Below are 17,553 nucleotides of genomic sequence, written 5' to 3' on the forward strand. Positions count from 1 at the left end.
ACTAGGTTCCTAGCCAATACACTCTCTCCCGTCCATCTGGCTTGAAAGGAGGAGGTGACTGATTTGGATTTGGAGCACCATGCTGCCAACCAATGAATTTCTCCTACCGCCCTGGGGCAGAGGGATGGATGAATGATGCGGAGGCGGGGGAGCGGGGAGGGGGAAGAATGGAGGAATTAGTAGAGAGAGGTACAAAAGTCCCTGGAAGGAAACAGATTCTGAAGCATGAATTACAACAGATTTCCTGGTTATACCTCAGGGCTTGAGCCTGCTGAAAAGGACCTACACATTTTGGATCCTAAACCTCTTCTGCTCCCCCCGAATCCAACGGGGTCAGATATGGTTAATCACCAGCAAAGAAGCACTTTCTTTGCTTGATGAAACCCCTCTTCACCAATTCACTGACATTTAGTGTTTAAGTATAACACTGTGCTGTGTTTTCTCTAAGAGACCCCATAAAAGAAAAAGAAGACATTTTCACTTCCTTTTATAACTATTTCAAAATGTGTACATGACTTTCATCTGGATTATGAACACTGATACAGCAAAATCAGAGGCTGAGAGGAGGGTTAATTATTTATCTTTTTATGGTAAAAAATGTCATCCAATTATTTCAAGATATATTTAATAGTCTCAAAATAGAGCCATCAGAAGATATTCTCTAAATAGGCTATATGCTATTAGACCAGCCTGCAAGTTTCAATCTTTTCTTCTTTAGATCCTTAAGTATCCTTCTTATGATCAATCAATCAATGGCTTATTGTGTGCAGAGCACTGTTATTGAGCACTTGAGAGAGTAGAACAGGGTTGGGTAGACACATTTCCCGCCCACAATGAGCTCAGAGTCATAATTGTAAAAAAACAAAAAACATTGTGTTACCATGCCCTTCCCTCCCCAGCTCCCTTGATTTTTCAAAACGATAAAGACAGAATATTCATAAAGCCAAAAATCCAAAATTCACCATCGAGCCATTCCATCCTCCTTTTCCTATTCAGGCTTTCTTCCCCGGCAAGATTCTGGAACTCAGATATTGATGGAATGAGCATGCTTCTTGCACAGTGGCTTGTCCTTCTTGGAGAAAAAGGTCTGGCCTTCAAGGCTGTCACAGCACACCTGGAGAGGAACAGGCCCAGTCAGTGAGGGGTCAGTTCGAGCACCTGCCACTGACCGTAAATTGCCTCAATAACTACCACTTCGAATGCAGTGGTGGACTGACTTGATTGAATAATAATTATGGTAACTGTTAAACACTTACTATGTGCCAAGCACTGTTCTAAGCACTAGGGTAGATATAAATTAATCAGTTTGGACACAGTCCCTGTCCCATAAGGGGCTCACACCCTTAACTGAAGCTAGGAAGCTTTATGGACCAGGATTTACAGGGCATTATTATAATTATTAGTAGTAATAGGAGTATCCATTCAATAGCACTTATTGAGCACTTATTGTGTACAAAGGACTGTACTAAATGCTTGCAAAGGACAATTTAGCAATAAAGAGAGACAATCCCTTCCCACAATGGGCTTACACTCTAGAAGGGTATTATGCCCAGTGAATCCTGGGCATGTTATTATTATGGTACTTGTTAGGTGCTTACTAATGGGCCAGCACTGTGCTAAGCACTGAGGTGGTGAAGCAGATCAGACCCAATCCCTGTCCCACACAGGGTTCACAGACTTAAGGGAGAAGCTGAAATTTATTTTCCCTCACCATATCTAATGAATTCTAATTTTGGCTACACCCACAGCTAATTCTTGACCTTCCAGGAGCAGACTCCTCTGTCTGGGGCCTGGCCGTGCTCTCAGCTTCTCCTATTCCTCCTTCCTGCTTCCTGGCCTTCAGAGGGACTGGACTACTAGGAGCAGAAAGAGGAGCAGGAACAGCACTGTTCTGAGTGCTGGGGGAGGTACAAGATAATCAGATGGGACGCAGCTCCTGTCTCACATGGGGCTCACAGTCTTTAGATGAGGAAACTGAAGCACAGAGAAGTTCAGTGACTTGTCCAAGGCAAGTGGCAGAGCCAGGATAAGAACACAGGTCTCTTGACTCCCAGACTTGTGCTCTTTCCACAGAATCAAAGCAGTCTTTAGCCTTGGACCCTCCTGGCAAAGGGAGGACGCCAACTTCAAGAGGGAAAACTGACTCTCCCACCTCCACCTCTCCACAAGAACAATCACAAAAACTAACCAAGGGCGCCAGCAAACACCACAAATCCAGAAATCCAGACATTGGACCACTGGAGAGGACAAGGTTACCAGTCATCAGGGGAACAGACCCGTCCATGTCTCTGCAAACCATCAATGCCTCCAGGAAACTCATCACTTATCCTTTTGGCCAGAAGGACGCCTCTTGATTGGTCCCACATCATACGGTAATGGTGCTGTATACCCACCAGCTTCACAAGGCTCTCTCATCAGAGTGAGAGAAATCCCTTTCTGTTCAGGCTTGAAAGATCTAGAGAGAAAAAGGCTGGTGATCCCATTCTTCCCACTGGCCTACATAGGGGCTTACCGAACACACAAAGCAGGTGTCGTGCCAGGTATGGCCCAGGGCTTCCAGAAACATGTCTCCAGCTTCGATGGGGAATTCACACCCACGGCAGATGGTACCAAACATGGCGTAGTAATCTGGACAGGACACACGGAACAAGGAAAGCTGAAATCTCACAGAGTTTGGAGAGTGCATTTAGTGCAATGTGTCTCAATCAACTGGTGGTATTTCTTGAGCAACTACTAAATGCCAATTACTGTGATAAGACCCCAGGAGAGTACAGAGTTAGGTGGCATGATCCCTGCAATCAAGGAGCTGACAGCCTAGCAGGAGACACTAAAATAAACTACAAGTAGGGGGAAACAACAGGATATAAAGATGTATACATACTTATTATTGGCGGACAGAATGAGAGATTAATCTGGGAAGTCCTCCTGGAAGAGATGTAATTTCAGAAGGGCCTCAAAGAGTCTAAAAAGCCTGCATCTGTGGCCTTTTCCCTCCCCAAATGCAAAGTGCACAACCTGTTCCTTGCAGAAGGGGGTGGTGAAACGAATTTGCCATCATTCAATGTGAGCAATTTGAAGACAAACTCAACAAAGTATTCCATTAAACTGTGGATTCAAACATTCTTAGCGCATCAAGGATGCCTGTTTAATTCCTTAAAATCCCTCCTCTCCCCACAATAGAGTCTGCTAGAGGCTTAAATTTCCTTTCATTTTTCCTTAAGGAAAGAAAAGGGCCATTATCAATTACCCAACAGACTACAATTTAGACTCTTACAGTCTCCCCTGCTAAACTGTAAAGCCCCTTCAGGGCAGAGACAATATCTCCTAACGCATTTGCATTCTCCTAAACCTTGTCTTTCGGTTAGGCTGTAAACTCCTTGAGGTCAAGGATTTTATCTTCTAACTCTTTTGCATTCTCCCAAGTGCTCAGTTCAGTGCTCTGCACATAGTAGGAACTCAATAAATACTATTAATTGCCCACACATACACACTACTGCGTGTTTTAGTGCCTTTTGAACACTAAGTTAATCCAATGCCCTCCCAATGATCAAGAAAATCTGTTTAGTTTAGGTGCCTGAAAAATATTAATCAATCAATCCAAGGTAATTACTGAACACTTACTCTGTGCAGAGCACTGTCCTAAGCACTTCAGAGAGAATAATATAGTTTGGAGCCATAATCCCTGTCCTCAAGAAGCTTACACTCTAGTGTGGGAGACAGACCTGATTATTTTGTAACACACATAGCTTTGGGCCATGTTTGGCATAAAGTAAATGCTTAACAAATACCAAAATTTAAATTACTATAATATTAAAATAAATTACAAATAGAGGAGGCCATAAACTATAAGGATATGTACATTTGTCTTGTGGGGGTTGCAGAGGGGTGATAAGGAAAGCAAAGATGATAAATTCATGTGGCATTATTGTGCTCTCCCAAGTGCTTAGTGCTGTGCTCTGCACATAGTAAGTGCTCAATAAATACCACTGAATGATTGATAACTAGCACCATGCCAGGGCGCTTCTGGAGAACGGCATCAGACAAAAGTAAAACACTAGAGTCCATTCCCTAGTGAATGGGGAAAGGAAATAATAATTGCCATATTTGTGAAGTGCTTACCATGTGCCAAGCTCTGAGGTAGATACACTCTAATTAGGTTCCACATGGGCCTCGAAGTTTAAACAGGAGGGAGAACAGGTACTGAATCCCCATTCTGCAGTTGAGAAAACTGAGGCCCAGTGAAGTGAGTTACCCAAGGTCACACAGCAGATAAGTGATGGAGCCAGGATTCAAACCCAGGTCCCCTGACTCCCAGGTCCACGCTCTTTCCACTGGGCCACCCAGCTTCTCAAGTTTAGCCAAGGAGAGCCGAGTTGAGCCAGCAGCAACCCAAACATTCCCCACGCCCAGCACAAGGGGTGGGGAAACGCCAGTCTCTCACCTGTTTCACAGTAGGGATCGCCATCCTCTAGGTGGAAGATATTGTTCCGAATGGGCTTACCACAGGCCACGCAGACGAAACAGGAGACGTGCCAAGTCTGCTTCAAAGCGTTGATGACTTCCTGTTCCAGAATGAGAGACACATTCATCACTGGATGGGTCAGAAGGATGGCAGCAAATCCACAGATATCTGTATATTAGTTAATCCACATAGTATATACTCACATGGATGTGTGTGTGTGTGTGTAAACGTGTGTGAGTGCACATGAAGAGCTTTTCTTCTAGGAGAAGGACTACAAAAGGTACAGTTTTGCTACAAATACATTTCAACCATCTCATTTAGTCCAGTTTGCAATAACCACCTTCTCTTCGCTGTGTGTGTGCGCGAGAAAGCTTTCCTCAATTTTTACCCAAAGGAGAATCAATTCCCAGACAATGGTCCACTCCAACTAAGCTTCATTCTGAAGAAGGGCTAGGGATTGTAAGGTTCGATGGCAGAGAGTTTCTCATTGGCACCCCTAAGACAGCCAACTGCAATTTTACCAAAAATCATTTTTGTGTTACTAGGCCTATCAAGGCAAAATTCTCAATGACCTCAATTTCTTTTTTGCCTCTCCAATTTTAAGGCGACAGAAGTCAATCGTTGTCTAAACGGTCAAGGGGTCGCTACAATCTGTCAGTCAGTCGGTCCATCTTATTTATTGAGTGCTTACCGTGCACACAGCGCTGTACTAAGCGTTGGGGAGAGTACAATACAAGGACATCTGAGGGGAACAACATGGTCTAGTGGAAAGAGCACGGGCTCTGACAGTTTGCTGTGTGACCTTGGATGAGTCACTTGACATGTCTTTGCCTCTGTTTCCTCATCTGTAAAATGGGGATTCGATGCCTGTTTTCCCTCCCTCTTAGATTTGTGACAGGGACTGTGTCTGACCTGACTAACATGAATCAACCCCAGTGCTTACAGCAGTGTTTAACACATAAGTAAGCACTTAGAAAATAATGCCGATGGCAATGATGATGATGATGATAATGATAAGAAGAATGAGCTTGCGGCTGGGAAGATCAGTAGAAGGGCCCTACCAGTGAGGGTTGCTGGCTGATGCCTGAGCAGTAACATAGGTATCTCTTTTAAAGCTATGGAATGAAAGGAGTGACATCTTGCTTGTTGGAAGCCTCAGCATCCCTGGCAACAGTTCAGATCCGGAAGCAATACAAACCTAAAACTGACGGAGACTGGCACCAGTTCTGCCTGGAGAGGAAGAATCTTAAATAAGGGGATTCCCCCAGTCTCTTGTTAAAGATTATCTGATGCCCGATCCCTTTTTTCTATAGCCTTCAATGTTTGCGGGACTCAAATACTCGCCGGTGACAATTCAGAAACTATCCTTCTAAAATGGCGAAGCAGCAGCATGTTTTTTTGTAGAAAGAGCTCAGGATTGGGAGGCAGGAAACCTGGGTTCTCATCCTGAGTCTAGAGACCTGGATTCTAATCCCGGTTCTGTCACTTCCCTGCTACATGACCTTAAGCAAGTAAGCCCGTCAAACGGCAAGGACTGTCTCTATCTGTTGCCGACCTGTTCATCCCAAGCGCTTAGTACAGTGCTCTGCACATAGTAAGCACTCAATAAATACTATTGAATGAAAAGCAAGTCACTTATATTCTCCACGCTTCAGTTTCCTCATCTGTAAAAGTAGGGATGAGATACCCATTCTCCCTCCCCTTCAGACTGGAATGTGTCTGACCTGATTATCCTGTATGTACCCTGGCACTTAGTACAATGTTTGACACACAGTAAGGATTTTAAGAAATACCCCAATTATTCTTATGACTGAATTGCCAACCACAGATGTGGTTGGATACTGCTAGCTTTAGTTTTCTTCTCCAAACCAGATGGAGGGCCCTGTGTTTAAAGACCACCTTGCAGTTCTCCCAAGCCACTTGGCGATAGGTTTCTGGAAATGAAAAAAATAAAACAAAACAAAAAAACCCAGGTGTCCCTTTCCTAATCACACAATCCCTACCTATTTTATTTCAGGCCTAAATTTGTTCCTGCCCTGGAAGCAGAGGGACTTTTGCTCCAAAATATGTTTCCATCCCATATGTAGACTCATAAAATAGAGGTGATCCTTTAAAATACACGCAGGCTCAGGAAAAACACACGCCATTTTTACGCTTCCTGCTCTGAATTCCAGGAGAGCCATGCCCTCCTAATGAACCCTGAGTTGTGGAAAAGAGTTGATCTGCAAAGAAGTATGGAATTAAAATTTAAACAGCAGAGGCACCACAGCTGCGCATAAATGGGTGGGTGGTCCAGATTCTGCCAATTCTGCCGGATTCATGCCCTGTCCCGTAGCCCCCCGGGCACAATTGCTCCCCCTCGCTCTGAGGGCACAAAGGGCCACGTCTTGAAACCAACAATAAAAACTGAAGGATGTGTAAGCACTCACAATGTGCCAGGCACTGTGCTAAGCGCTGGAGGAGATGTATTCCAATCAGTCCCTGTCCCACCTGGGGCTCACAGTCTAAGGGGGAGAAGAGAACAGGTATTTAATCTCCATTTTACAGATGAAGGAACTGAGGCACAGAGAAGGTAACTGACTTGCTCAAAGTCACCTAGCAGGCAGTGGAGGATCCAGGATTAGAACTCAGGCCTCGTGATTCCCAGTCCCACGCTCCTTCCACTAGGCCATGTTGTCTTGCCACCACTGATGTACCCACCTCACCCTGTTCTCCTCCTCTCAGGGGGTGGGGAGGCACCAGGACAGAATCAAGGAGGAGGCAAAGCAAGGAGGAAATAATCAGGGTGGATAACAAAAAGTCCTCTAGAATCTAATGCCCAGAATCCCCCATCATCACCAGTCGGAGCATCAGAAGTCAACATGTTCATACTTACGCCAAGAATCTTCCTCTGGCAGCGGGCACAGTCGGGAGCAAAGAACTTCTCATAGCAGAGCTCACAGTAGAGCGCTCCTTTCTCCTCCACAAACCCAATGTAGGCCATGGTGTTTTTGCAGTGAGCACAGTTAAATTCCTCCGGATGCCAGGATTTCCCCAAGGCCACTAGGAAAGGTCCTCTGGGAAAAGAAAGCAGGCCAGTTGAACTCCGTACCAGGACAAGTCCCTACTTTAATCCCTTTAGGAAGAGGTTCCCACTTCCTTGGTCAAGTCTTCCCTCAGCAACACTTCGTTCATTCATTCATTCAGTGGCATATATTAAGCACTTACCACTGTACTGAGTGCTTGGGATAGTACAATATAACAATAAACAGACATATTACCTGCCCACAATGAGCTTCTTTACATTAACTCCGTTTTTCATCCATTTTCACCCACTTTAGTTTCCCTGCTCTACTTGATCTCTGCTTCGTTCCCACTGTAGGTAGACTATCTGTGTTTGCCTGTCTCTTCCATTTGATTATAAGCTCCTCGAAGGCAGAGACCATGTCTTCTGCTATTATATTTTTCGCAAAAGTTCTGTAAATTGCTCTGGATGGAAAAGACACCCAGTGTGCGGTTTTGTACGCAGCTGGTGTTCATTAAGTAATGTGATGAAGGTGTTAACCCAATAGCTGCTTTCTATGATTATTAATAAAAAATGAAACTATATCTTAAGCACTTCGTGCCAAGCACTGGGTTAAGCTCAGGTGTGGATACAAGTTAATCATATTGGAATTGGACCTAGGGCTCACTGTCTACAACAAGAGAGAACTAAAATGTATGAGGAGAGTGTACCAAAGGAATAGAATTTAGGGTCATAGCAAGAAGCACGTAAAAAGCCCCTCTGTGTTTGGACCATGGGGGTTGAGGATGGTATCATTCATTCAATCGTATTTACTGAGCACTCTCTCTGTGCAGAGCACTGTACTAAGCAATTAACCACTGTGCTAAATCTGCCGACGGGCTTGTGCTCTGTACTTTCTGCTTTTAGATAGTGTAAAACAGTAGTTGATTTCACGTGAGCTGAGAGTCTTGCCAGCAAGCAACAACAGTTTCTTCTCTCCTCCACGGCTTTCTCTTAGCCTCCAGATCGAACACAATGGGTATTCAACTCTGAGGGCAGTAGTCGGTACGAATGAGCTCCTTGCACGACTCCTTCCAATTGTCCTGGGGTAGACCCCAGATCCTAATTCTCCTTCCCTCTTCTGCTGTGAGCCCCATGTGGGACAGGGCCTGTGTCCACTCTAATACTACTGCCATCTACCCCAGTGCTTAACACAATGCTTGCCATATAATAAACACTTTGCAAATATCACCACTAGCATTACTAATAGCACTATGATACGGTCAAAAAAAATTCATCATATTCTGCTGTAACTCTGTTGTATTGTATCTCCCAAGCACTGAGTTCAGAGCTCTGCACCCAGTGAGTGTCCAATTAATAACCACTGATTGACTGATTGATTTAACAAGTTTCACAGAAAGTTATGAGGTTTACCAGAAAGTTTGAAAAGGAGCTTTGGAATGATCTTGAATGGTGCAGGACTTTAGGAAAGGAAAGGGGAAGGCTGAAGGGACAGAGAAGGGTTGTAGGAATTTCTGTTTCAATTCAAATGTCCCCAAACAGGGTTAACAGAAAAATAAACCCACTGGACATTCAAACAGGCTTCAAGGATAGTCTCGTGGGGAGCTTGAGTTGGCTTTAGTTTGTCTTATCAGACTTTTGGGCAACTCCCAACAATGGGACAATTCTAGGAGGAAGCAGAAACACAGCTTTGAGGGGATGGTCATGCTCTTTTAAGAAATGAGTCTCAAAGACTATTTGACAGCAAATCTGCCATTCTTTTGTGGACGGTGGCTGTGATGGGCAAACACTGACCTAACCTGATACTTTGCTTTACGGCCTCCCTATACAAACACACTCTCCCCTGGTTGCCCTTTAAGTTATGTACCGATTAAACAATACGAGTCCTTATGTAACCACAAAATGCACTCTTCTTCCCAGTGTCAGCATGGCTAATTGGATGGAGTCATTAGCGTAGCCTGCAGCACCTTCATGGAAAAGGCTCTCCATTTCCAGGCAGATTTGGTTTCCCAGTGTATGAGAATGACAGATTCAGCACGGGGAAGAATGGAAAGTCTTGTTCATCTGCCTCTTTTTTTAAAAAAAAAATATTCGTTTTTTAATAGTATTTGTTAAGCACTTATTATGGGCCAACCATTGTTGTTCTAAATGTCGGGGTAGGTTCAAGTCCCTGTCTCTCATGGGGTTCACAGTCTATGTAGGATTTAATCCCCATTTTACAGATGAGGAAACTCAGGCACAGAAGTTAAGTGACTTTCCCAGGGTCACACAGTGGACAAGCGGCAGAGCTAGGTTTAGAACTCAGGACCCCTGACTCCCCTGTTGCTGCTTTCCCTCCCCACTGGACTATCCTGCCATAAGGGGGTACACTTTGCATACCAATCTACACTGGCCTCAGGTGAATTCACCAAGGATCTCCCTGCTACAAAGTTTTGGTGACCAAAGACCTGAAAAGGCAAGAGGGCCGGCCCAGATCTGGACTCACAAGCCTCAGCTCGTGGCTAATTCAGCCTGGGAAGATTCAAACTCTTACAAGTTTTAGCTCTACTCTCGTCTTTCTGCTACCACTGTATGGATGCAATTTGTGTCTGACTTGTCCATTGGACTGTAAGTTCTCTGAGGGCAGGGTCCATTCCTCTACTTTCAAGGTATGCTCACAAGCAGTTAATACAGACTCTGTATGCAGCAGGTGCCCAGGACAGAATTCTGTCAAGGGCTAGATACTCAAGAAATACTACTGATTAAACACTTTCTATCAAAAAAGAGAAAGCTTCCCTAAGACATTTTCTCCAGGTGCCCCTACCCCCAGGTTTCACAAAAGAGGAATTTCCGAATGGCCGCCGATTCAAGAACACAAACCAACCATTTGCTGCAAGTTTCCAAATTTTTGGAAAGCAATAACGCCTATCTGTCTCACTTTTTCAAAATGACTTTAGACAAAGCCAAGTTATTTTCTGTTTCTTTGCTCCTTCCGATGAAGGGAAGTTTTCAGGGAAGAATAGAAGATTCTGAAATCAGAATGAATTGAGGTGATAATTAATGGTACAAATGAAAAGGCTATAAAGATGCCTCAAAATTTTTGAGGCTTGACTTGTTCTGGTTACCCTTATGCCTCCATGTAATCAGGATTGGAGTGTGGCATTTTAGCTGAAAAGCAGGTGTACAAAAGAAAGTCACTTGATCCTTCCCCTTGCCTTCTGAAAGCAATCCTGATAAGAAGAGCTAAGAACTATGTTCAGACAAGAACCTCCCTAATCTTCCCCAGTCACTGCAGCTTTTAACAGAGTGCCGGGCAACTTCAGCCTGTTAATTAGTGCTACATGATCTTGAAATGAATTAATTAATCCCTGTTCCTATTAACTCCCCCTTTCTTAGAGCTTTAATGTTCAGTAGGGAACAGATGGTAGTAATGGACAGACCGGGAATAGGGTTACAAATGGTGCCCCTCTTCTCTACCCTCAAAGTAATGTCCAAGCCTGGAATTAAATCCCGGCTCTGTCACTTAACTGCTGTGTGACCTTGGGCAAATCACTTCCCTTCTCTGTTTCTCATTCCCTCATCTGCAAAATGGGGATTCAATACCTGTTCTCCCTCCTACTCACACTGTGAACCCAATGTAGGACCTGATTATCTTATATCTGCCCAGCACTTAGTACAGTTCTTGGCATATACTAAACACTTAACAAATACTACTATTATCAATATTATTATTATTATCGATAATAAATCTGAAACTGAGTGGGAGGTGAATTCTGTTACAGCCCTCATACTTTCACTGTAACTTTGATCAGTGGTCCTCTAGGCTCTAAACTCATTGTGGTCAAGGAATGTATCAGTTTTTTGTTATATTGTACTCTCCCAAGCACTTAGTTCAGTGCTCTGCACAGAGTAAGTGTTCAAAAACAATGATAATGGTATTTCTTAAGCACTTACTATGTGCCAAGCACTGTTCTAAACGCTGGGGTAGATACGAAGGTATTAGGTTGTCCCAAGTGGGGTTCACAGTCTTAATTCCCATTTTACAGATGAGGGATCTGAGGCACAGAGAAGTTAAGTGATTTGCCCAAAGTCACACAGCTCACAAGCGGCGGAGCCAGGATTAGAACCCACAACCTCTTACTCCCCAGCCCTTACTCAATAAATATGACTGATTGACAGTTTTGGAGATTGCAGGGAGGTTATCTAATGCCACATAAAGGGATTCATGATGGCTAACATGTCAATTCAGTGTTACTTGCCTAGAGTCTTAGTGAATTAATGGCAACCCAAGGCCCATCATCTTTAAGGTATATTTTCCTCCAGGGTTTAGCTCAGTACTGTACAAACAGGAGGCACATAACAACCACTATGTAGCACGCGTTCTAATCCAGGCTCTCTGAAAGTTGGCATAAACAAAAAGGGAGACAATTGCCTATCAAAAAATTAAAGGTTCTTCTTAAAATTCTTCTGCAAAAATGTTCATATTTAGAGTAACTTCTTGAAGGAAATAGAATAAAATGGATTTTGGTTGTGTTTTTTTGATTGTATTTGTTAAGGTCTATGTGCTATACACTGTACTAAGTGCTGGGGTAATAATGTTGGTATTTGTTAATAATGTTGGTATTTGTTAAGCGCTTACTATGTGCCGAGCACTGTTCTAAGCGCTGGGATAGACACAAGGGAATCAGGTTGTCCATATCTCACATGGGGCTCACAGTCTTCATCCCATTTTACAAATGAGGGTAACAGGCATAGAGAAGTTAAGTGACTTGCCCAAAGTTAGACAGCAGACAGTGGCAGAGTCAGAATTAGAACTCTGGTCTTTCTGACTCCCAGGACTGAGTTTTGTCCCCGTAGGCCATTCTACTTCTCATTTCAATTCATTTACTGAGAAAATCAAAGCTTATAATCACACCAAAGTTTACAATCCACCAGACTGTAAAAATCCTCTTCTACATTACAAATAATATACCAATATTTGTGGTATTTGTTAAGTGTTTACTATATGCCAAATACTGTGCTAAGCACCGGGCTACATACAGTACGATCAAATCAACACAATCCCTGTCCCACATGGGATCTACTGTTTAAGTATGACAGAGCAGGTATTTAGTCCCATTTTACAGGAGAGGAAACTGAGGCCCAGAGATGGTAAGTGACCTGCCCACAGTCACACAGCAGGCAAGTGGCAAAGCCAGGATAAAACTTGAATTTCCTGACTCCGATTAATATTATCATTATCGCTGATAATAATAGTGGTTAATAATAAAAAAAAATTATTCTTCACATTCTCCCAGGAATAAGAAAAAATAGGATACACTGATTCTGTCAGACAAGTCCCACGTGATCCCAGGACTGTATCCAGCCAGATAATTTTGTATCTATACCAGCGCTTGGGACAGTTACTTGACACATAGAAAGCACTTCACAAATACCATTATAAAGGTCAGTGAACTCTTCAAGCCTTAGTTTCCTCAGCGTCAAAGGGGAAGACGATCCCCACTCTCCCACTTGGAAGAGTTACAGGTGTTAATTTTAAGCACCTAAGTGTTTAAGTGTTAACAAATAATAATAATGTTGGTATTTATTAAGCATTTACTATGTGCAGAGTACTGTTCTAAGCACTGGGGTAGACACAGGGGAATCAGGTTCTCCCACGTGGGGGGGGGGGGGTCACAGTCTTAATCCCCATTTTACAGATGAGGTAACTGAGGCGCAGAGAAGGTAAGTGACTTGCCCACAGTCACACAGCTGACAAGTGGCAGAGCCGGGATTCGAACCCATGACCTCTGACTCCAAAGCCTGTGCTCTTTCCACTGAGCCACGCTGCTTCTCCAAATACCCTAATTATTATTATCACTACCACTATTATTATGATGATACACTGGCATTCATCAATCAATCGGTGGTATTTATTGAGCACTTACTGTGTGCAGAGCACTGTACTAAGCACTTGGGAGAGTACAATATAACAGAGTTGGTAGACACATTCCCTGACCACAAGGAGCTTACAGTCTAGAGATCTTCAAGGATGCCACCATTATCGCCCTTTCAAGAAGAAAGGGGAGAGGGCTGATTGGAAAGTATTAGATGAACTCATATGACTGATGTGACTCTTCCTCATGTCTTCTTGGGCATGTGCCCAAAGGCAGTCTAGACCATCAGGAGAGAACAGTACCCTTTAAAAGTCAGTCAGTCATATTTAATGAGCACTTACTGTATGCAGAGCACTGTACTAAGTGCTTGGGAGAGTACAATATAACAATAAACAGATCATTCCCTGCCCATAATGAGTTTACAGTCTAGAGGGGAAGACAGACATTAATATAAATAAATGACAAATATGGACAAAAGTGTTGTGGAGCTGGGAAGGGGCACAAATAAAGGGAGTGAGTCAGGACAACAGAGAAGGGAATGGGGGAAGTGGAAAGGAGAGCTTAATCAGGGAAGACCTCTTGGAGGAGTGGTGCCTTCTGTGAGCCCATTTGGGCATGGAGTGTCTCTGTTGCTGAACTGTACTTCCCAAGTACTTAGTACAGTACTCTGCACAAGTAAGCGCTCAATAAATACGACTGAATGAAAAGTACAGTGTTCTGCACCCAGTAAAACGCTCAATAATTACAACTGAATGATTGAATGAACGAATAAGGCTTGAAAGGAAGGGAAGTCATTGTCTGTCGGATAAAGGCAAGCTGGCTGACTAGGAGAAGTGAAGAAGAGAGCATACAGACCTGATGACCTGGTTACAGTGAGCACACATTGGGGTGCGTTTCCCTGCAGGGATGTGCTCCGCTCTCTGAACCAGGGTGTCCTGCTCATTCAGCGGGGGCTGGGCAGCACTTGAGCTGCTCAGGGCAGATGCTCCGGCCTGAGACCCGCTGTTAGAGATCCTTCCGGTCAAAGGGGCTGTGGATTTGAAATGAGACAATTAGAACGATTCTATAGATGAGTGAGCAAAGGATCTATTACGGGAAATAGGCCTTCACGACTAAGCCCTCCTTTCCTCTTCTCTCACTCCCTTCTGCGTCATCCTGACTTGTTCCCTTTATTCCCTTTATAAAGGGAACAAGTATTCATCCCTCTCCCAGCCCCACATTGTTGATAATGATGAAGATGATTAGTAGTTGTAATGGTATTTATTAGGCACTTACTGTGTGCAGAAAAAGTACACAGGTGGGATTAAGACAGGGTCCCTGGCCCGTGAGGAGCTCACAATCTATGATTATATTACAATTATAATTATGGTCTTCCTATGCGCAGGCACTGTACTAAGCCCTGGGGTTGAATATGAATTAATCAAGTTGTGAGCCCACATAGAGCTCAGAGTCTTAATCACCATTTTACAGATGAGATAACTGAGGCACAGAGAAGTGAAGTGACTTGCCCAAGATCACACCACAGACAAGTGGCAGAAACAGAATTAGAACCCAGGTCCTCTGACTTCCAGGCCATGCTCTATCCACCAGGCCATGCTGCTTCTGTACTTTATTTATATTAATGTCTGTCTTCCCTTCTAGACCATAAGCTCCTATGGGCAGAGAATGTATCTATTTTGTACTCCCCCAAGTGCTTAGTACAGTGCTCTGCCTGTGGTAAGTGCTCAATAAATAGATTGAATGAATGAATTAATGGGAATGTGGCAGGTCTGCTGAAGGCCCATTCTTCCTTTGGACAATACCTTTTCCTGACTTGATCTGACTGGGAGAAGTGGTGTGAGGAGAAGGGTCTTTAGAGGTGAGGCTGTGGGGGAGAGGGGCAGATGGACTATATAAGCATCCCAAGGGGCTAGAGAATGGGTCTGCAAGCTCCATCTTGACCAGGCTTGGCCCAGCACTGGGGAGAGGAACCATCTTCCCCATCAGCCCCCAGTGTTTCAGCTTGAATCGTTTCTTTCTCAAACAACGCAGCCGAGGAATGTTTGAAAGGAGACCATTTTTACGTTCCCGTGATTCTTTTCATCAAAATAGGGGCCCTGGGGGGGGCTCGACGCAGCAGATTTTCCTCATGCTCAGTCAGTTTGAACCCGCCAGTGTAGCGCTGGCTGTGTTCAGCTGTGGTGCAGGAAGCCCAACCTTGTTTTGCCAAGACAACTGTAATGTCCCTGCCCACTCAGGGATGCTTGAGGTAGACACGGGAATGGAAGTGAAAAGACAGTCGAGGAGGGTTCAAAAGCACTTGGATGTCGGCTCTCCTGGAGAGTTTTCGCTGGCACAGCATGCACAAAACACTTCCTTACTGACCAAAAGCTTTCGTCCTTTTCTTCCCCAATGAGTCAACAGGATTGGAAGTCTCTCTCTCACTCTCTCTCTCCCTGCCCCTGTCCCAGCTCACTCTTAATAATGTCAAATTTACTTTGTTCTTTCCCGATGAGAGAGAAACATCAATGGTTTCCAAGTATGAAAACATTTGGACAAGCTTTCATTTTTCTTATTTCCAAGAGAATGGAAAGAGTGGTTACTTTTTTGTTATTTTTCTCAATATTAATAATAATGATCATCATCATCATTGTGCTATCTGTTAAGCACTTACTATGTCTCAAACATTATACTAACCACTGGCATAGATACAAAATAATCAGGACCCACTTGGGGGTCCCAGTATAAGCAGGACGGAAGGACAGGTATTGAATTTCCATTTTGCAGATGAGGGAACTGAGGCACAGAGAAGTGACTTGCCCAAGTCTAATAGCAGACAAGTGGCAGAGCTGGGATTAGAACCTGGGTCCTCTGACTCCCAGGACCATGCTCTCTCCACTAGGCCATGCTCTCTCCACTAGGCCATGCTCTATTCTCTTATTAAGATAGGCCTTTACATATAAAATAATTATGTGCTCCGTCTATCCAAACTGTGTTCCCCCCCTCTAGACTGTAAGCTCATTGTGGGCAGAGAATATGTCTGTTTATTGTTGTTTTAACATGTTCAGAGCACTGTACTACGCACTTGGGAGAGCACAATGTAACAATAATTGGACACATTCCCTGCCCACAGTGAGCCTACAGTCTAGAGGACTTATAGTCTAAAGGATCTTAAGTCTACAGTCCAGAGGTGTCCTAGACGCCTAACAAATTAAATCAATCTACAGTATTGAGCCCTGTACTAGGCCCTTGGGAGAGTATAGTACAAAAGAGTCGATAGATACGATCCCTACTCTCAAGGAGCTTACAATCTAGTGGATCTGCTGTTATTTCTAGTTCTATTTCTAGTTCTTAGAGAATTTTCCCTCTCTACTCCAAAATAGCCCCCCAGTTCCTTGGGAGGGGTTCTTTTGGTGGTTCATCCCTTCATATCTCCACCAATATTTTCTTATGGGAGTAGACTCCCCACTTCCCAAATCATGACCATGCAAGCCCATAAGAGCCCAATACTATTAATATCTTGCATTTATTTAGCCCTTTTCTTTCAAAGAACTAAATTATGCTCCAAGGTCACAGGTTAGATGGCATTTCGCACCTTAAGCTGATAATAATGATAATAATAATGGTACTTGTTAAGCGCTTACTCTATGTCAAGCACTGTGCTAAGCACTGGGTTGGACACAAGCTAATTAGGTTGGACACAGTCCCTGTCCCACATGGGGCTCACAGTCTTCACCCCCATTTTAAAGATGAGATAACTGAGGAGCAGAGAATTGAAGTGACTTGCCCAAGGCCACATAGCACACAAGTGGTGGAACGGGGATTAGAACCCAGGTCCTTCTGACTTCCAGGTCCGTGCTCTAACCATCAGGCCATGCTGCTTCTGAACCATCAGAACACGGAGTTTGTAATTCTTGTTGAGCCTTCAAATGCGGATCCTCGACTACCTCCCTTCTCTATCCTACAGCATAGTTCTCTGGAACTGATACTGGTTGTGTGCTTGCTGGGGAGACGGACACAGATCTGTAAAATAGGGATTCAATATCTGTTCGTCCTCCTAGTTAGACTGTAGGCCCCATGTGGGACAGGGACAGTGACCGACCTGATTGACTCGAATCTACCCCAGCACTTAGAACAGTGCTTGATACATAGTAAGTGCTTACCAAATACCATAAAAAAAGCCAACATTTCCTATTAGGGGAAGGTACTGCTTCTTCTATGCAAGGACTGAGAAAAGTGGAGTGGGGGCCTCT

At 44.0% G+C, this 17,553-nt stretch overlaps 1 protein-coding gene across 7 annotated transcripts in view; it reads right to left on the minus strand.

Moving 5' to 3' along the window:
• Positions 1-569: 569 nt before the first annotated feature.
• LOC100081375 (PDZ and LIM domain protein 5) overlaps positions 570-17,553 on the minus strand; it is a 205,032-nt gene continuing 188,048 nt past the window's right edge. For all 7 annotated transcript variants that reach the window (XM_029076919.1, XM_029076924.1, XM_029076923.1 and 4 more), the window contains 5 exons: positions 14,177-14,351; positions 7,338-7,518; positions 4,442-4,562; positions 2,513-2,628; positions 570-1,114 (listed from right to left, as the gene is read on the minus strand). In XM_029076919.1, coding sequence (XP_028932752.1) covers positions 1,025-1,114; positions 2,513-2,628; positions 4,442-4,562; positions 7,338-7,518; positions 14,177-14,351 — 683 coding nt within the window. In that variant the 3' untranslated portion in view covers positions 570-1,024. The remainder of the gene's footprint in view (positions 1,115-2,512; positions 2,629-4,441; positions 4,563-7,337; positions 7,519-14,176; positions 14,352-17,553) is intronic.

The sequence above is a fragment of the Ornithorhynchus anatinus genome, chromosome 12, assembly GCF_004115215.2.
Source record: "Ornithorhynchus anatinus isolate Pmale09 chromosome 12, mOrnAna1.pri.v4, whole genome shotgun sequence".
Lineage (NCBI taxonomy): Eukaryota > Metazoa > Chordata > Mammalia > Monotremata > Ornithorhynchidae > Ornithorhynchus > Ornithorhynchus anatinus.